General features: G+C 41.1%; 1 protein-coding gene across 2 annotated transcripts in view; it reads left to right on the top strand.

Moving 5' to 3' along the window:
* Positions 1 to 8,481: 8,481 nt before the first annotated feature.
* Positions 8,482 to 21,592, top strand: part of Dpp6 (dipeptidyl peptidase like 6) — an 851,974-nt gene continuing 838,863 nt past the window's right edge. The window contains exon 1 of one of the 2 annotated variants that reach the window (XM_033764445.1): positions 8,482 to 8,677. In XM_033764445.1, coding sequence (XP_033620336.1) covers positions 8,618 to 8,677 — 60 coding nt within the window. In that variant the 5' untranslated portion in view covers positions 8,482 to 8,617. The remainder of the gene's footprint in view (positions 8,678 to 21,592) is intronic. The other variant, XM_033764449.1, reaches the window with a different exon arrangement.

Raw genomic sequence — 21,592 nt, 5'->3', positions numbered from 1 at the left:
ATGGCAGGATGCTGGGTGAGGGGACAAAAGAAAGAAAGTGGAAATCTTCCATGTCATTTTGCTGAACTCAACCAGAACCTAATTAATGTAGTAAGAGAACAGAGAATGAACTCTATCACATGAAAGTTCTGTGGAGTTTTAGAGATAACAGTTTTGTACCTTTAATTAATGGACACCATCAAATCCAAAGAACCCATCTAAAGTGAGGAGTGCCACCAAATCAGACAATACAGTTGAAACAAAGGGTGGCAGAGAGGGACCACATGGTCACGATGGTATGGTTCACCTGTGGCAGGGATGTGCCACAGCATCATTTTTCAGAATCTCCTGATATAGCACCCCTCTGCAAATATCAAAGCAATTCATACAACCTTATCAAAGAGCAGGGAACGGTGTGGCCTGAGTGGACTGAGAACACATACTGAATTAAAATAGATGCTTTTGTTTATCAGATACAAATCCCTTTAGCTATACTATTCCCAGCAGCCTCTAAGGGCATTTTGGAAATCACTGTGTGTACGTGGGTGAGCTCCTCGGTGAGTCTACCCTCCAGACCCTGGTGCTTGTGATAAGAGAAGCTACAGACCTCAGCCTTTGGGATTTCCAGTTTGCTGGCTTAAAAATACTTCTGTAAGAGAGCTACAAATTCAGATTTTAATTGTTTGGAAGGATTCCTTACAACACACAGACCACCAGTCTCTAACATACAAGTTCACAGTACATGTCTGAGGGGGAAACAGATTTCTGTCATTTGTCATATGACCCTTAACTTTTCTAATTATTTACAATCATTGTATGATTTATATAAAATTATAAAAGTAAACTAAGGTTGTGGTTGTTAGCTTGGTCCTACAGTATGTCTTAGTTTAGGGTTCTCCCTAGAAAGAAACTCTGAGTCAAGGATTGGTGCTCAGAGCTGGTCAAGCTGCAGGTAATCCTGGCCATAACACTCTGAGATGGGAATAGGATTAGAAAGTCTCCCTTCTTCAGGAAATGGACAGCACATGGTATTCAACATGCAAAGTCTTCTTGAACATTTGGTTTATTTAAAAAAATATTTTATTAGTGCATACAATTTTCAGAATAATGGGTTTTAATGTGTTATTTTCATCTATGCATATAACACATTTTTATCATAACATCCCACCCTATAAATCTCCCCCCTTGCATCACCTCTCCTTAATTCCATTCTCTTGTCTAATAAGAGTCTCCCTTCTACTTTCATTCATTAGAAGGTGATCATGGGCAATACATGTGTGAGGGAAAGCAGGGGGCTTCTTAGATGTCACCCAACCACAGTATGAGTCTGACACCAGTGAAGGAGCAAAGGTAAGAAACTGGGTGGCCACTTGGATCTGGGAGTCCCTCCCCCTGGCTGGCAGGGAGGACTTAGTCAAAATCCATAACTGGCCAGGAGGAGGAAGGGGACCTGGTACAAAGCAGGTGGTACAGGGAAAGTTTTGTGCCGCTGGTAGTTGGAGTTGCCAGGGCTCATGGATACCATGAAGGGAAAGAAGTGGAGGCCAATGGAGGGTGGGCTTTTATCAAGTTCCTGGCATGCACAGTGGCTGATCAGAAAGTCAGAGTAGAATATGTGCCTCCAGGTCATCTCACCTTCAGCTGAGGGCTGGGTTGTTCACCTGCTAAGCTATCTCGAGTGGCCAATAGGAACATGATTCTAAAGCACTTCCTGTCAACCACACATCCAGACAGAATGCAGGAAAAGCTCATACCACCAACCCAGGGGATTGTGCGAGTCAGAGTGAGGATAGTAGGCAGAGAAATGGCCCATGACAAGAAGATTTGTTTGTTTGTTTGTTTGTTTGTTTGAGATAGGGTCTCACTGTATAGTTGAGACTGACCTGGAATGCACTATGTAGCCCAGGCTGGTCTCAAACTCACAGCAACCCTCCTGCCTCAGCCTCCTGAGTGCTGGGATTACAGATTACAGAGTTTGTTTGTTTGTTTGTTTGTTTGAGATAGGGTCTCACTGTATAGTTGAGACTGACCTGGAATGCACTATGTAGCCCAGGCTGGTCTCAAACTCACAGCAACCCTCCTGCCTCAGCCTCCTGAGTGCTGGGATTACAGGCATGCACCACCATGCCCAGCCTATGCCATGCCAAGAAGATTTGGGAAGGACACCAAGAGAGTCTGCTGCAAGAGCCAGGCAAACAGTGGCAATGGAGGGGTCCACTTGGCCTTTCCTGGGGCTCCTTCCTCCCACTTCAGGGTCATCTAGAATGATCTTCCAGACACAGCACAATCAGAACTTGCCATGTGTGGATGCTTAAACATAGCAAAAATGCTGTGGCTCCATCCCTTCTCTAGACTGACTTTCTAACAAGGTCCCATATCATGGGGACCATATCTTATCTTTGCAGCCAAAGGGCTACCCTTACTCCTATTGATCCCCACCACAGATTCCAATAGCCCATCTTTCTTTCTTTATGGGATGATTAGGAGATTATCTAAAAGTTAATTACTCAGGTTGTCAATTGAGAAGACTTAACAGACCTGAAGCAAAGAAATGAGATTCAGGTAGTTAATTCTCAAAAATGAAAATAAAATACAATAAAGCTGAGCTGGCACTGCAACCAGGTGTGCAGGAAGCTAGGTGGGCTGCACTCTTTTGAGCAGGTGATAGGTACAGTGACACGTCTCTTATGGGAGAAGAATGGACCCTAAGGGAAAAGGTGACTACAACAGCTGCTGATTGGAGAGGAATGTGTACCCAAGGTAATCTGGTACTACTTCACAGGTAGCCTTCAGAATGTAATCAGTTAGCCTTTAGCAATGGCACAATGTGCCAAATGAACCAAAACCACACACTCAGCAAGTGAAATACTCCTACCTGCAATGACACACATAGCAGTTTCAGGTCCTAAGAAGAGAGTTTTCATACTCTGTGTCAAGTTACTAGAAGTTTTCTGGTGGCATTGTTAGATTTAGGAGCATTCCAGAAGCACAGTCAGGAATTGTAAGCTGACAAATGTGTGCACAGTTTGATTATTCTGCAGGATCAAAAGCTCCACACAGGGCTCACTGGATAGGAAGTAAATATGAATGACCTTCCTCTCCCTTCCAAGAAGGCAAATAAAACTAAGAGACAATCGTGAAGGTCTCAGCCAAGGAACACAGGCCCACTAAAAGGCTAAGGTGTATCGTAAAGATTGTACATTTCCCTCATGGACACATGAGCAGCCTCCCCAACAGGGCTCCTGCTTCAGAACAATGCCTTATAGCAGAAAGACAGACTTGCTCTGAAGGGACACATGGAAGTTCAAAATCAACAGCAGAAGCCGGGCGTGGTGGTGCACACCTATAATCCCAGCACTCAGGATGCTGAGGCAGGAGGATCACTGTGAATTTGAGACCAGTCTGGAAAGATATCCAGCAGTGTCATTCATAGGAAAATGGATGCATATTGAAGCCATGTGCTTAAGTGACACAAATAAGACACGTGTGTAAATACTGAATAGTTTATCTGGTGTGAAAAACTAAAAGTGTAAATAAGATCCAAATCATATAATTGACAATGTGAAATAGGAAGAAAGGGCTAAAGGTGTAGAGGAAGTGGGAAGGGTAGGAGAAAGGAAATAAGGGAAAAGAAAAATATATGAGTAAATGAAAAAATGGAAACAAAGTCTTTGTAAATAGGGAAGGGAGGAGGGGTGAAGGGAGGGCAGGGTTATGGGGAAAAAATGAGAACCAAGACCTGTCATGTAAAGGTACAAGATCCCAATGATGAATGTAACTGTACTGTATACCTAAAATGTACCAATAAAATCAATGAGAAAAAAAAACCAAATAAAAGCTAAAAAAGACTAACTTTATTACAAGTGCATGAAATGGAGAGAGAGAGAGAGAGAGAGAGCGAGAGAGCGCAAGGGATTGACTTAAGACCTTAGAAATGAGTCCAGTTCACAAGGCTGGATCAAAATAAACCAAACGGTACTGCAGTTAGTAACACTGCAGTAAATGGTGCTGCTATCAGTTTACAGTTAAACCTTCTGAGTCCCTCATATGTGTGCACTGAAACTGAGCCATCAATAAATGGCCCATGGATGGCAGCTGCCAGATTTCTCACTATCAGAGTGCGAGTTTGCAGATGAGCAAGGAGGGGCAGCTGGAGTCACCCAGGTGGAAATGGATTAGAACTAGAGACATCAATGTGAGTTCACATGTGGATTCATACAATCCCAGACAGCTGAACATTTGAGTATTTATAGCTATCTTTCCATAACATGGGATCATATAAATACCTTCTGCATCATCTTGGGGACCAGAAACAACAGTTACCAGGAGCAATGGGCATAACTAGGGCCCAGGCATTGGCTTCTAACACCATTGCCCAATAAAAGGAACTGGGGCTTCTTGGAGAAGTGTCAGATTCAAGTGGCAACAAGTGTACAAGATGAACCCGAAGCACCTGTTATTGCCACAAAGTGAAGATGTACTCAGCACACACAGACACAGACGACACAGACACAGACACACACATGCTTGTGTGTGGAAGGAGAAATGACAAAGGTACACGGGAGCCACTGAAGGTCACCTGATCATCAATACAAGAATCACTTTAGCAAAAATAATAGTAGTATTGGTTTATTTGTCAGTGTATAGGAAAAATATCCATAAGTCCAGGCTATATTGCTGAATTACTGACCAAATAAATGCATAAGAAGAGGCAGATCTCCTATGGAAAAGATACCAAAAAACAAAACACTTCATAGATGCCCTGCCTTCAGGGAGGTGGAGTGTCACTCCCTGCTCCTTCGAGATGGCCACACACAGAAGCTGCCTTCCAAAGAGCCCTGTAGGGAAACCCAAGAAATTCTACTTTGGGCCAGGAAATAACCGACTCCACTGTCTGGGTTTGAGATTTGCTAGGAGTGGTGGTAACCCCTTCCCATACTGCTGTCCTCCTTCTGAACAGGCACACCTACAGCTGTCACCTATCACCTGTCCCCTGCTCTGTGTTGAATGTGTGAGGACAGCACCTTACCTCTTTGCTTGGCAAGGCTAGAGACAGAGGGAGCTCTACTCCAGAGCTATACCCAGAGCCTTGTCCACATTGGGAAATGATGGTGGATGCTACAGTTCTGGACTTATAAGCAGACGCTACAGTGGGCTGACTTTCAGGGCTCTTGGCAGGAAGGGAATATACTTCCTATGATGGATAGACTACGACAGGCTGCCCATGACGTAGTGCCTCATGACCCCAGACCCCTACTACTCCCACTCTCTGAGTATGTGATGGACCTCACAACTTGCCCCAATCAAAGGTGTTGGGTTGTCACTTCCACAAGCAGGCTGCAAATGGACTCATCTCATGTGTACAGTTTATCTGGCTCCTCTGTTTTTTGTTTTTTTGTTTGTTTTTAGAGACAGGGTCTCACTCTGTAGTTGAGAATGACCTGGAACTCACTATGTAGCTCAGGCTGGTCTTAAACTCACAGTGATCCTCCTGCCTCAGTCTTCTGGGTGTGGGATTACAGGCGTGTGCCACCACGCCCGGCTTATCTGGCTCCTCTGGAATGTGTGGCTTGATCAACTGAACCACCTGGCAAGGAGACAAAGTAGATTCTTACCAGGCTCTGGCTGAGGACCGAGACCTACCCTGAAAAGCTTTTGAGGAATTGGAGCCTGCAACCGGCTGATGTGCACCCTTTTCTAGCAGAGCCTCAGCCAGTGACTTCACTGGTGCCTAGTCAGAGATCCTGGGGACAGGGAACAGAACTAAACTGCACCTGGATCCCAGGCCTTCACAAACTGAGAAGATAAAATGTGCCTTGTTTAAATCTTCCATGTTTTTAGATTACTTTCTATGTAGTAATAGCTAAGTAAGGAATTTAAAATGATAGAAACATTTTGGAAAATGACTTGTAAACTTCTCAAATAAAAGCTTGGCTTGTATCTGTCTACCTTAGAACCCATTTCCCCTCCTAGGTTTACACATGAAGAAAAAAAAAAGCACAGGCTCACAAGCCAACCTTGTGTACAGATGTCCAGAACAGCTTGATTCCTAATAGTCCAGAACTAGAACCAGCACATGTAGTCATTAGCGGAGTATAGATAAATCATGGTACATCCATCTACCAGGATATTACTCAGCACTCATAGAATGCACTGGTGAAATATTGGAAACATGACGGACCTCATAAACACTGCAATGAAGGAGGTCACCATGTATGATCTCATTTACACAAAATTCTAGATAAGCAGAACCAAACCAGGGCAATAAAATCAAAATAATTGGTGCTAATGGGGATATTATCAGGAAGAAGCCAGAAGCACCCCTCCTCTGATGGTGATAGGGTGTTATACATCTTAACAGGGGTGTGGGTTATACAAATGTATGCAAATGTCTAAACAGATTGGTTCATTTTCTTATATGTAAATTACACCACAGCAAAAAGCAGAGGAAAAGGAAAAGAGAGTGAAGCCCCTAGTCCACTATGCAGGAATCTTTAGGAATGAAATTATTCATATATTGGAAAAAATGTTACTGTTTTCCTAAAAGGATGGATTAGGCCAAAGTCAAACATATCTTTGTGTAAATGACATATGGTTGATCAAACATCAGTGGCATCTTCCTCATCTTTTTCTTTATAGAATTTTGAAGCTTGATTGATTAAACTATCTATCCAGCACATAGGTGAACCATCTAGCTTGGAGGACATGGTGAGCCTCTAGCTTGACTAGATCATTCCCCAGCACCTGTCTCTTGGTGCCTTGAAGTTTATAAGCTAGAGTAAGGGAGGGGAGATACATTAGTGACTGCACAAATTGGAGCACTGGAGCAGACGTGAACCATGGATAGGGACTGTGACTTTATGGGAAGTTACAGTTGTTCCAGACAGCTGGCAATACCAATGCCTGCTATTTATGAGCACCACTCCTATGCCAAGAACCTTCCATACATCAATATTTTGGAGCCTCAGTTTTGTAAGTTGGAAAGTAACAGCTACAATATCTACCTCAGAGATGTAAGAATCAATGAGAGAAATAACTTGCCCAAAGACAGGCAATAGAAAGTGGTAAAGTCAACCTTCTAACCAACATCTGACTCAACAACAAAACTTTGTCCTTTGCAGTGTTCAGATGCCCATTGCTGCCTTCATTTTCAATGGTAGAAATTTGTAGTTGCCTTTGAACTTCAGCGCGTAAAGGTGACCAAACCCAATCATTCATCTTACAAAACAGGCATTCCTCCAACTTGGGACTGAGAGCAGTAAAGAGATTAATATGGGCATCAGGAAATACCTGAAGAATTAGAAGAAATCTCGTTTTTACTATTGAAAGGGTGCCCTATAGGATATGCTTTCATCCCCAAGCTCTGGCCCTGCACTGGCCAGGGTACCTCCGGTCCTCAGCCATGAGTCAACTCCTTCCTGCACTTTATACCCAGCAAAGCTAATATAGGATATAGGGTTGGGGCATAAAAATTGAATTGTGTGTCTTGATTTTCCATTCAACCCATCCAAACTCAGAATCTCTGCCTAGAAAAACTCTAGAAAGAAAAAATTAACTTTTTGCTCACTCATACGCTGTACCCTAACCTAACATGCTCAGCTAGGCTGTTCAGAGTCGTGAAGTTCAAATGCTGCAATCCAGTCTGCATAAAGTACTCGCTCTTTCCTGATTTGTTTTCTTAATTCCTCCCACCTGTGTCCAAGCGCCGCCTAATGAGATCAAGACTTCAGATGTGCCAGGAGAAAAAGAGATTATAAAACGGGGGATGGTGGTGGGGAGCTCAGGGAGCTGCAGAAACTATGTGGCCCAGGTCAGAAGATGGGGCAGCCCCTAAAGAAGTCACCGCGATTCCAGAGCACCCCAATTTCCAGACAGCTCCCTCCCTTAGCGGCAGCCTGTGGGGCCCAGTTGATAACCCCAGAACATCCCAGCTCCTCCTCCGCCCCTCCACTTTCTCTCCTTGCCTGTGAGGCAGCTCCTGGCAGAGCCGCGCATGCCACCTCTCGACCGTCCCGAGGTTTGGCGACTGAAGCCCCGAGCTCGAGCTTCAGGCAGGAGCCGGCTCCAGCCCCTATAAATTGCCCTCCTTAATCCAGCCCGGCGAGGCGGGAGGAGCCGGGATCCACACTGCTTCCCGCTCCAATCCACGCTCCTGCGGGTGTGGAGGGGTCGAAGCAGGAGCCCAGCGCCCGCTGTAGTGAGCGCAGCTCCGAGCCCCGCGGGTTCCTACCCCTTGCGCAGGGAAGAGCCCAGTCCTACATCCCGGCTCCGCACACACCTCCTCAACCCTCCTCCGATCTCCTTCTGGATTTGCCCAGCTTCTGGGCTTGAGCCCTGGACCGGCTCCCTGGAAGACAGCACTGGGCTGGACGCCCTCGAAAGCCCAGGCGCCAGCTCGGGTCCCTTCGGGGTCCAAGCAGCCGCGACTCCTCCCCTGGCTGCTGATCTCAGCGTCCCTGGGAGAGGAACCCTGCAGAGACCCGCAGCGGGAAGCGCCCCTCTCGCTCGCGCTGCAGGGTTCGCGCTGACCGCTGAGGACCCCTCGCACCTCCCCGGGGGCGCACATCGCGGCAGCCACCTCCCCGCGCCAAGCAAGTTTCACCGCTAGAGGATCCAGAGCCTCCAACTTCGTGTGGTCATGAATCAAACAGCGGGAGCCTCCAATAACGTCAGGTGTCCCCCTGGGAAAGCTCACAAGGTAAGGGACCCACGACAGACAGGGGCGACTCGGACTGGTGTATGATTTGTGCCCGGGGCAGCAGCCGGTCCCTCCCCAGCCCTGGCTAGGTCCTTTGCTTCCAGAGGGGTGGTCTGTGAGACCCCAAACCCACGTGCGCCTGTCTTGAGCTACCTGGGGGCTGGAAAAGCTACAGGGCTTCGCGCTGATCCAGGGGGCGCAGCCGCTCCCCTGCAGGCCGGTTTTTGGGGCAGAGAGCTCTGCAGTGGGAGGAACCTGTCCCCCGCTCAGACCCCTGGGCCAGCTTGCTGAGGAGGAGGCTTCCTAGGATCCCGCAGGCGCCGCTCCCCTTGGCGTCCGTGAGGAGCGCTTCATTAACTTTAATGGGTCCACGCGTGTCTGGAATTACTTCCAGGAAATCAGCGAGGTTCAGAGAAAGGTGGTCTATGAGTGGCCCGAGCAATCCACGCATATCCTCTCCAGTAGCCAGAAGGTTCAGGGACAGGGTCAGAAACCCTTACTCCACGTCCAAAAGGAGAGAACCCACCGATGTCCGTGCTTCCCACACCACCCTGCGAGTGGCGCAGGACAAGCCCGAGCCCAGGGCTCCTCTCCATCTACCTGTGGTTCCACTTTGGATGTGGTTGGTTGCAAGGAAGTTGCTTACCTGGGTTACACAGGAAAGCCACCCAGTGACACATGCATCAATATGCTTTAAAAATGTTCTATAGTGTTTGTAATTTTTAAAATCTGAAAGTTAGCAAGTACTTTGGAGCTTAGTAGTTGGTGTGCAGCCTGAATCTCCTTCACCACACTTATTTTTGCATATGCGTTTTATGTGCATGTTTACTAGTGAATTAGAAAATTGCTGCCATTCATATCTATTTGTTGGGGTTTGGAGGAATTGATGACATTGGATTTGGTGGATGGATAAAGAAATTACTGGCTTTTTATGTGTGATGAGCATTTAGGGCTGAGTAGTTTTATTACAACTGAGTACTATCAAGCATTTTCTCCCCTTTTTAGATCTGGATGAAATATTTGAATCAGTAAGTCATCTCTGATCTCTGTTCTCATTAACTGTCATTCTGGTAGTTACATGTTTCACATTTACTTTATTTAATATTCATAGGAAATGTCTTTATAATACCTAGTAGCTGACATTGTAAGATTTTAAATTAAAAATAATAAAGTTTCACACATCAGTGATTATGTAGTGGAGATGTCTATGGAGTTCAGAAGATCATTCGGTAATTTCTCTTAAAAATTGCCTTCGGCTCCAGTGTTAAAGTGGCTTTTTGGCAGAATTGGACTGCAGGGTACTGACACCCATAAAACTTTCTGGGAAGGATTGGAATGCATACCAACAATGTGTTAACTACTGCAGTATCTGTTGGTCATGAGTAAGGTAACCCTGTGCGTGTGTCGAGTGTCCAGCCAATTCCTGGTTCACTGAGTCACATTCATTCAGTAAACTGTGACCATCAAGTATTCACTGAACACGTGTGAACACTTGCTAACTTCCAAGAACTGAGAACCTCAGTAAGAGATTAGATGTTACTTTCAGCCTCGAATGCAGTCCTGATTGCAGCGTTCCTTTCTTCCTGCTTTAAAGTTCATAGTGGCTCCTGTTGCTGAAAGGGAGCCCATGGCTGGACATTAACTCAGAGCAAAAGAGGTTAATTCCTTTTCCAAAGGAAATCGTTTTCCTTCAGCATTGACAGTTCATCTTGGAGGTTACTGCTGTGAGAGAGCAATCTTGCAGAGTGATGTGATGGGAGATGGTACACCTGGGTGTTTTGTGTGAGTGTAAGGGACAGGAAGGCAGCATGGTGTTGACAGTCTGCAAAGTACTAAACAGTTCACAAAATATTTAGGTTACAACTTTTTTCCAGGGATTGAACCCAGGGCCTTTACATGGAACTACATACCCAGCCATTTTTAAAGTTTTGAGACAAGGTCTCTCTCAGTTGCTCAGCTCAAACTTGAGGTCGTCCTACCTCAGCCTCCCAGAGTGTTGGTATTACAGGCATGGGTGACCACACTGGCTACATTTAAAAGAATAAAACCCACTAATATTGGTTAATTTTCTTTGGTATTTGAAAGCAGCTTGTTTCCACTTCACCTGTTGCTTGGAAAGTCACCTTGGGAGACTTACCCGAGAAGAAAAGCTGTGACCACTACTGAAAATGTCCCAGCTGGGCTCCCTTTGTCTCATCTCATTTATCCACTGGTTTCTGCTGACACAATTTAAACTTGCCAAGTCATTATGATTTGTTCTTGTGTAGACAGATCTTGGCGAGCAAGATGATTACTCGATGAGTGAATCCAGTCATATGTTACTTACCCCTGGGCTCATTCACAAATATTGAAATCCAAAACTGAGGAACACAAGATCCTTGCTGTAGCTTCTTTGCTCCTGCGCATGGGACAATCAGCCATCTGCTGAGGGCCATAGAGGTGATCAACCACACTATCACCTGTGATGCAGGCAGGTGTTGCTCCTCCTGAAAAGAAAACTCCAGGCATCATGGTCATCATAGAGGTGGGGGATGAAAGATTTTCTTGTGGAATGATTTTCTTGTGGAATCAAGTGGTCCTATCTAGGTTGTGTTGATTTGGTGCTGGGCACTGTGACTAGTCTTCATCCAGTGCTAGTCACCAGCCAGGGCTGTTCTCCAAAGAGTTGAAGATGACCTAAGCATAGGGTGCTGGCTAGGGTCTGATGCACTCCCTAAATTGTAGTTGTCTGCTGGAAACTTGGTCTTGAGCAAAGGATATAGGTTTGGGTTTTGCAAAGCAACATAAAATACAGAAGACATAAGCTTGTACAATTTCAGTTTTATAGGACTATCCTGACCTGGGCAGAACACAAAGACACCCCACACAAGATAACTCCACTAAAGGAAGATTCTTCTTTCAGCCTCTGTCTTGAAGACAAAGAAAAGGCTTGAGTTGAGTCTATTTGCTTTGAGTTTTTCTGAAAGAGAAACTTCCAAGCCATAACTTGATGGTCTATATTATCTTTAGCAGGCCAAGATGATCAGTTCTTTATCTCTGCAACAGCAGAAGTCACTGTGCGAATCCTGGGCTTGGAGACCCAGCTGTATCAGTGACAACTTGGGCAGATTGACTAATTTTGGAGTCCCAAATTTTATGAGACCTTCATCATTGGATTCATTCAGGAAGCTAATCCTTTTTGGGCATTGTATTTGGGGACACATGTTGCTTTAATTTTGAGCATACAAACCAGGATGTGGGACAATGTCTCTCTAACTTTTTTCATGAACGTGGCCCAAACTGTTCAAGATTTTCTGTAATAGCTTTTTATAATTTTTCTATAGTAACTTTTAGATGGTCAGCTCCTCTGGAGCAGGCCCCAGAGATTCAGGCACATTCCTTAGAAATATGGGTTTCCCTGTGAGATGGATGATAATATGCTAACATCCTGTAAGGAGAAAGTAGCAGGAAAAAAAAAATGGGACCTGATTTGGTTTCTCTTTTATAAATTGAGGAAGGGGTGTGGAAGGAATATGCATATATCATCTTTTAACTTTTAAGGCAATCCCCTGGGGAAAAGTATGTTTTCACATAGTCAGCAATTGTTATATGATGTCTTTGTACCAAGCATGAACATAGATCTCAGAGGTACAGAAAAAGTTCAGGGTATAAATATACACTGACTAAATGTTTATAAAACAAAGAAAAACAAAGAAGCCCTTTACATGGCCTGTATTCTAATTTCAGATCTCATTTTATCTAAAATTATTCACACTGTCTGATATTGTAATCATTCATACTAAAGCATGCTTTCTCTCTTTTCTGTCTACTTTTAAGATTTCCTCCTTGTCTTTTGTTTTCTGTATTTGGCTAGTATGTACCTAGCCATTTTGGGGGATTCTATACCACCATTTTTTTCTGGTACTGGTGATTGAATCCAGGGACTGAGATACATCCCCAGCCCTCCTTTATTTATTTATTTTGATATAAGATCTCAGTCACTAAGCTTCTCAGACTGGGCTTGAATTTGCCATCCTCCTGCCTCAGCCTCCCAGAGTTCTGGGATTACAGATGTACTCCATCATGCCTGGCTGTTCATTTTTACCATATTTTTCTTTCCCATCTTTTTCTTTGATGGCATGCAATTGTATATACATTTACAAGATTTATATTGTCTTACTGATGGACTCATGATTTAAACCACTTTATAATGATGTTCAAGGTAGCAGATCTCACAAGCACATTTTTCAGTTTGTGAGATTCCTTTCCAGATGGTTTGCCAATGAGATCCATTTATTAATTTGTTGAGCTTGGGCAAAAATCCTGCCTGTTCAGAAATGTGTAACTGAGGAGCAAGTGCCTGACGGTAAAGATCAAAACACTTCTTTCTCTTTGAAAAGATAGATATTTAAACATATTGTCATTCTCATTCTATCCTTTCCTTGTCTTCAAGGAGAAAAAAGACTATGTTTCCCTGAAAATAAGACCTAGATGAAAAAGAATCAACCTTGTAAAGTAGAGATTAAAAGTGCAGCCTTGCTCAGCCTGTCCTTACCTTACCCACCATCACAATTCTCTTGTTCGGTGGCTACTTTGTAAATTCAACACCCAGGGCTTAGAATCAGTTCTGAAGACCTGGTCCCAGAATTAGTGGCATTAGATTTCTATTGTAATTCAAGAGTTTAGCCTTTATTTTTCCCAAGTTTTTAGTTCAAATTTAATGTTTTTCTGTACCCTAAGGCCACAGGGAAGAATAGCCACAGGTCTCTTCCCCCAGCATTGCCTTAATCTCTCTGCATCACCATTTTGTTTTCTTTGTGAACTTCTCCTTCTCCTTAATCACTGCTGAACCCTTTAATTTCTGCTTCTGTCAGTTCTGCTTCTTCTTTCTCTTTCATTTTCCTGCTGTGTTATATTCTCCAAAGCTTGCATTTGTAGAAATTGTAACTTGCTATATCTGAAAGCTTTTATATGTTCCTTCTCCCACATGAAAAGCATCATCTATTTCCTGTTCTCTTTGCACAACACTTCCTGTCTCTCTTTCTCCTCTTTGCTTCCCCCTCTTGTTTGGGTCAACAGAATTTCACTCACTTTGCAAACATTTCCTCAGTCCACACCTCTTTGGAAGTAAGCCTCCCTCCTTGATTTTTCAGACTTTCCCTCTCTGCAGTGATTAAATCAGCCACCTGTTCCCAACCTCCCATGGACAGAATGAGCTCTGGCAAGGCTCTGGTTCTGGTGCTGATCCCTTTTCTCCTGGGCTCCTTTCTCTGGGGTCTGCCACAGCAACTCCACTGCTGGGTATGAGTGCAGCACAGATCTGGCTTCCACCAAGGAGGATTTCCATCATAGCTTACCATAGCAGGATTCTTCTCTAGCATTTTGGGGGTTTTACTTTCAGACCCTTCCATCCACTCTGGTGTGGGCACCCAGCTGTCCCTGAGTTTGGCTCTTTCTGAATCCCCGAGTCACCCCATTCTGACCACTTGGCATCTGTGGTCCTGCCTTTCCTCCCATGCTAAAGCATCCTCTGTCCCTAATACATGGCATTTTAAAACAGTGTCTAACTTCCCAGTCATTTCTTCCAATCTCCTGTTGCATAAAAACCAAGATCTAACAGAATCCTCCAGGTTAATGCAAGAGGCTGGGCTCACTCCTTCACCCATGACCTCCAATTCTTCTGTGTTCCATCACACTGCTGTGTCTGGGGTTGTGTTCCCCGTAAGAGCTCAAGCTTAAGGGCCATGTCCGATGTAGCCCTAGACATCAAGCAAAATCTTCCTGAAGTACATTTTGCCATTGCTTCCTGTTGACCAGGGTGTATCTGGTCTGTAGGTCATCTTATCCACTATTGTTCTTCATGCTGAATGAGAAGCTTACGTATTTGGTTGGTAATTTCTGAAGAAGAAATAGAAAAGGCCACCCATATAAATACAAAATGTAAATTCTTTTTATGACCCAGAACTTAAATCATTCTGAAGAATTTTAGAAAGTTTAATGGAATGCAAAAAACATAAATTGCTTTAATGACTTCCAGGATATTAGTGAAAATGTATTTATGTTATTTTGGTTTTACATTTTATTGATTTTTAAATTTTTAATTGTCCTCATTTTCTGAGTAAAATATATAAAATGAAGATAAGCTCATGCATAAGTTAAATTTCCAGGAATAAGAGGCAGTAAATGAGTAGTAATTGTTTTTCTGGTTTCATTCATTGAATTATTTTTTTAAGTCACAAGCTGTATTTGACAAGCAGTATGATTGGTCTTCCCTTTCTATGGCTTCTATATCCATGGATGCAGCCAACTCTGGATCCAAAATATTTGGAGAAAAGTTGCATCCATACTGAACATGCACAGTCTTATAACAATATTTCCAAAGTATTTACATGGAATTCCATATCAGTAAATTGGAGATAATTAAAACAAATGGGAGGATTATATAGGTTATGTGCAAATACTGCAACATTTTATAGGGGCATAGTAGGGACTTGAACAACTGAACATTTTTAGTTTGTATTTTATTGTGTTTGTAGGGGTCCCAGAGCCATTCCCTCTGGATGAAAAGGAATGATGATCACATTTCAGTTATCACACACCTTGTACCTCATGAAAGAAACAGACTGACTGGAATTTTACAGGACCGCTGAATATGGTATTGCCTTTGATTTTGAGCCTAGAAATCTGTATTTAGCCAAAAAGAATACAGGAATATATTACTCTTGTATATCTTCCTCCTATGTTTTTGGAGCTTTAGAATTTTTGTATTATTTTCATGCTCCAGAGATATAATGTGTGTATTCCTTTGGTGTCTGGTATCTTTCCCTTTTATGAAAATTTCAAATTTAATTTTAAGGAACCATAAGATATTTAGACATTACTAGGCAATTTAAAATTGCATCTGACAAAATGTGCACACAGAACAAGTTCATGTTTCTATTTCTCATAAAGGAAAAAGAGCTGACCATGCACTGGGCCCTTGTCAGGCATCTTAACTATAAATTCAGATATAGAAAAAACTTGTTTAGTAAGATTACTTACTAAAGTCGAGAGGAAATAGGGAAAAAGTAAACCAATGGAAGAGACCTTAGAATTAGCAGAGCTGGCTTTCCTGTCTGTCTCTGGGACATTTCCTATTTGAAACTGAGGGAGTTGAGCTAGGCTACCACCTGATGGTATTCCAATCCTAGGTAGAGCCACAGGCAAGTGGGTTGTCATTATTAAGGCATTGTTGGTCATAGATGATAAGACAATTCTATAGGAAATACACTTAAATGTGAAACTTCAGCCAGTGAGAATCCTTCAACTTTATTACAAAAACAATGGCCTTATACAAGTCTTTCAGGAGGAGAATATATTACAGTTGCCAGGTGAATCTTTATACCTTAATCACAGGTTTTCATGTTTAATGAGTACCAAACTGATCTCATAATTTTACAAGGTATTTAAGTTAACTAAGTTCACAGTATGTGCCTTTTAAAAAAAGATAAAAAATATGACAATTACTCCCTTTGGCTTATTATACAGATGTTAAAAATACTGGAAAGTTATATTTCAGAACTGCATGGAGATATAATTGATGGCATATATTTAGATTGTGCAATTTTGATGTTTTTACAAGTGTAGGTACACATCCATAAAAACACAACTGATAGGACATACATAACCATTATTCTCAAGAATTCCTTATGCTTTATTGTACTGTCTCTTTACTTTTCCTACCACCTATCTCCAAGTAAAGAGCTAACCTTTTTTCCTATTACTATAAATTCTTTCTGTTTTGTAACATTTTGTATGAGTAAATATTAAAATATGTTTTCTTTTTGTCTGAAAATTTTCAGTGTTAATTATTTTGAGATTTATTCATATTATAGAATATGTCAATAGTGTATTCATTTTGTTGCAGAGTGATATAGGATTGTACAGCCCTACTGTGGTTCCTGGAGCTATACACCTATTGACAGGGACTTGGTTATTTCCAATGAGGCTGTTCAATCATTCATGTACAAGATTTTACCTTACATTTCATTTACTTAGGAGTAGAATACTTGGATCATGTAGTAGTAGTATTTATGTTTACCTTTTCAAAATGTAAACTGTTAAACTATTTTCACAGTTGTTTTAGAGTTTTAAATTTTACCCACAGTATGTGAGGTTTTCAGCCCTTAAGTCTTTGCCAACACTGGAGATGATCAGTCTTTATTATCAGGCATCTCAATGACTGTAGAGTACTATTTTGTTGTAGTTTAGATGTATTTTTCTGGTGGTTAACAATGCTAAGCATCTATATACAGGCTTGTTATCCATGCATACACTTTGCGGAGTTTATAAAGATCTTTGATATGTTCCTCTGAGCTTCTTGTTTCTGTTGAGTTGAGAGTTCTCCATAAATTCTTATACCATACATATGACTTACAATAGGTTTCCAATCGCAGGCTCAATTTTTAGATTCTATTCATGTTGCCGTATGAAGAACAGAAGTTTGTACTGTGGATTTTTGCATGGAGGGAAAACAACAACAACCACAAAACCTTGATTCACATCTATGAATCACACCGTATAAAAATATAAAAGAGATCTAAAAAGATCATCAATATAAATGTTAAAACTAAAAGAAGTTAAAAATAGGGCCAAGGATTTAGCTCAGTGGTTCTGCTGCCTGCCTCACAAGCGCAAGGACTGGAGTTTGATCCCCAGTACCAGGAAAAAAAAAAAACAAAAAAAAAACGGAAGTTAAAATGTTAGAAGAAACATGGAATGCTGGACAGAATGATAAATTTCATAGATATTCTCAAAGAATTAACTTATGATCTTATTATCTATTTTATATATTCTTGTGCCAATTTTAATATTTGTTTCATTTACTGAATTTAATTTACTATTCTTTCCTACTTTCTTAAGGTGAGAGCTGAAGTCATCAGATTATGTCTTTATTTCTTTATAGTGTGGATATGTAGTATTGTAAATACTTCACAAAGTCTTGCTTCAGAGACAAATTTTGCTTCTGACAAATTTTGTGTTTCAACTTGAAGATAGTTCAGAATAATTTCTAATTCCTTTTGTATTTCTTCTTTGATCCACAAGTCATATAAATGTGTTTATTAGTTTCTAAATCATTGAAAATTTTCAGAGATCTTACTATTTTTTATTTATAATTTCATTTTCTTATATTTGATTAATAAAATGCCTTTTATGGCTTGCATATTTTATAATTTACTGAAGCATGTGAGTGTCTGAAAATGTTAATCACAGCTACATGGTTGATAGTACTACTCAAATCTTATATATTTGGATGCATTATGTTTTTACTTGTTCTAGCAATTGAAAGAAGGGTGTCAGAATTTCCAACTATAACTGCAAATTTTCTATTTCTTCCATTTTTTCTTTTATGCTTCGAGTTCTTTTTGCTTTGCTTTTTTGTGGGGCTATGTCATTATTGATATAAGTGTCTAGGATATTTATGCCTTGTAATAAATTGATCACTTTGCCATTGTAAAATGGTGATCTTTGATAATATTGTTTATGTTGAAATTGAGCCTATCTAATATCAATAAAGATACCCAGATTTTAAAATTAGTGTTAGTGTGGCATATATTTTTGCATCCTTATTTTTTATATAATTTGTGTCTGTTCATTTAAAATGTATTTATTATAAGTACAGTATAATTTTTAAATACAATTCAATAATTTCTGCCTGTTTGGAATTTTTAACTATTCATATTTAATATAATCATTAATATGGTTTTGTTCAATTATATCATTTATTTGGTTTTAGTTAGCCTTGTCCCTTTTCTGTTTATCTGACCATGTATGGATCAAGTACTTTTTATGATCTGCTTTCATCGTAATTGTTGGCTTACTAACTATAACAGTCTGTTTTGCTAATTCAGTAGTTGCTTTGGGGCTTATACTACATCTCTTCAATAACCAAGTACAGTCTACTTACCTCAAGTAATGTTACAGTATAGTATGTCAGTGTAAGAAACAATATATTTCCTTTTTTCTCTGTAATTTCATGTTACTACCATCATTCATATGTTGGGTACACAACACTGCCTATGTTGAAATAGCGGGGAGGAAAGCGAATATCTCATTTAAACCATCAGTTGCCTTTTAAAGAGATTATCCTGATAGGGAAAACATCCTATATCCTATATATTTATTGATGTAGTCATCATTTGCAGTGTTCTACATTCCTTTCTATAAATCCTTGATTTTCAACCTTAACCCCATTACCATCTGGGGCCAGATGATCTGTTGCTATGCATGTTGGGAGGACACATGACTGTGCTTACCAGAGTCTTTAGCATTCCTGACCTCTGTCCACTAGGTGCCACTGGTGTCCCCAAATTGTGACCACCACAGATGTTTCCTGGCATGACTACATGCCTTCTGGGGTGGGGGGCAAGACCACTCAGTGCTGAGACCTCCTGCAGATCACCATGTACATGTGGTATCATTTTCCTCTGCCTGAAGGACTTCTTTGAACATTTGTATGGCAAGAATCTGTTACTTGTGAATTCTTTTTGCATTTGTTTGTCTTTAATTTGCTTTGATTTCAGGGAAGTATTTCCACAGAATTGCCATTCAGTCTTCCCCAGGTGTGATTCCATGACTCCTGGCTTCCATGGCTTGTGATGAGAAGTCTTCTGCCAGCCTTCTCTGTGCTCTTTTGTACATAACCAACCTTTTTCTCCATCTACTCTTATGGCTTTCCCTTTATCACTGGTCTTAATGTGGTTACTATCATCCTTCTATATACTTTTCTTCATTTTTTATTTTTTAAGTTTAATGAAATTTTATAACCATAGGTTTCTCTTTCTCATCAAATTCGGGTCATTTTTCATATATTTTTGTATTCACATCCACTTCTCACTCTCTTTTGGGAGTTTCAAGTGCACATATTTTTAGACTACTTGGAGTTTTCACGAATCTCATTGATGCCTTGTTCACTTTTTTTCAAATTTCCCCTTTCCTGCTCTTTGTTTATGGCTACCTATATTCTTATGTCCTCACATTCCTTGATATTTTCTTCTGCAAATACAAATTTGTTGCTAACCCCATCCAGTGTCTCTTTTTCTTACATATTATGCTTCACCCTCTAGGGTTTCACTTTAATACTGTTTATATTTTCACTTGCATTGTGAAGTACAGTTAGAAAAACTCTTTCATCTATATTTGCTAATTTAAAAAGCTACAGTAATACCTTGGTTCATGAACACTTCTGTTTGCAAACAATAGCATTGGCAAAATTTTGCTTCCTTTCACAAACTCCACATTGGGAGACAGATATGACCACAGCCATCTTCCCCAACATCATAAAACAAATTAAGTTTGTAAATCAAGGCACCACTGTATATCAGTTTAACAGACTCATTTGCCCCCAAGAATAAATTTGTGTTACTTTCCTTCCTAACAGGCTTGTGATGTTTAATAAAATGCTCAGATGTTGAGAGTGCTATATATTTTAATATTCTTGGACTTATCCCAGGACTTGTTTTCTGGGACTCAATTAAGTTGCGTGGAAACACTGGTGGTCCAAAAATCTGAAATCCAAAATATGCCAAAATCTGAAATTTTTGAGTACAGATGTGACAATCAAATTTCAGGACATTTTAAATTTTTGGATTTTTAGATTAGGGATATTCAACTGATAAATTCTAGGGAAATATTTTAAAATTTTCCAAAATTTGAAGGACTTCTGGTCCTACATAGATTTGATTGGTTCAGATAAAACTTTTAAGATTTACTATGTGGAATCAACAATGTGCTCAGTCTGGGACAATTATCCCTTGCAAGAGCAAGACACCTTCTGTGAACTCAGGCAAATGCCTGTGACTCCTGAAATGCCCTAGCCTGGCTATATAAACAGACACTGGCCTGCTCTGTGGGTCTTGGCTCTGATGCCTCTAACACTTTCTGGTGCTTCTTTCCCCAGCCAAAGGTAGTTTCTCTCATGCATGCCTCTTGTGCATTGAGCTGATGCTTCCAGAGAACCCTTAGAAAATTTCCAGTGCTCTCCTCTGCACCATGCTCTTCTCTCCTGTCCCTCTTACCTGTGAACTGTGGCTGCTTTCTTCTCCCACATTCTCAATTCTTCAGTTCAGAGATTCCCCTTAAGACCCACCTTGGTGGTCTTCACAGCTATGTTCTGGAAACTGTCCAGAACAGTAAGCTGAGGATATCACAGGTGCATCTCACTACCTACTTATCGTATCTTTCTTTACCTAATACCCAGTATCTTCAAACATGTGTTTGTCATGTTTTGACAATATGTGTTTCACGAAGGTGGAACCCATTCCCTACTCAGCCATTTTGATCCAAAGTGGAAGTTTCTGAGAAAGTCTTTTAATGTCTCTTCTTTCAATTTAGAAATCTTGTTTTTAAGATAAAGCAAGCCAGGGCCAGGGATTTAGCTCAGCGGTTCGGTGGCCTACCTTGCAAGTGCAAGGACCAGAGTTCAATCTCCAGTACCAAAAAAAAAAAGCAAGCCTAAGTGTTATTAGAGGTTTAAAAGTATAAGAAAGAATGCTACATACAACGAACAGAAACATGCTTGGCATCAGCCAGAAGACAAGTACCAAAATAGAGAGATGGTGAGTGATGTGACATTTTTTTCCTTCCTTTATATATTTTCTGTAAATGTTGCTTTATTTCATATTCACAACAGTCACTGAAGTAAATACATTTTTATTTCTCCTGTTATTTTTTGTTTTGTTTTTTTTTTATTGAGTTTATTGGTACATTTAGGGATACAGTACAGTTACACATATTGTTGGGATCATGTACCTTTACATGGCAAGTCTTGATTCTCATTTTTTTCCCCTTACCTCTGCCCTCCCTTCACCCCCTCCTCCCCTCCCCATCTACAAACACTTTATTTTCATCTTTTCATTCTCTCACATTTTTTTCCTTTCCCTTTTTGTTCTTCCCCTA

Source organism: Fukomys damarensis, unplaced genomic scaffold, assembly GCF_012274545.1.
Source record: "Fukomys damarensis isolate Sample0158 unplaced genomic scaffold, DMR_v1.0_HiC HiC_scaffold_16, whole genome shotgun sequence".
Lineage (NCBI taxonomy): Eukaryota > Metazoa > Chordata > Mammalia > Rodentia > Bathyergidae > Fukomys > Fukomys damarensis.
This window is presented reverse-complemented; position numbering and strand designations above follow the sequence as displayed.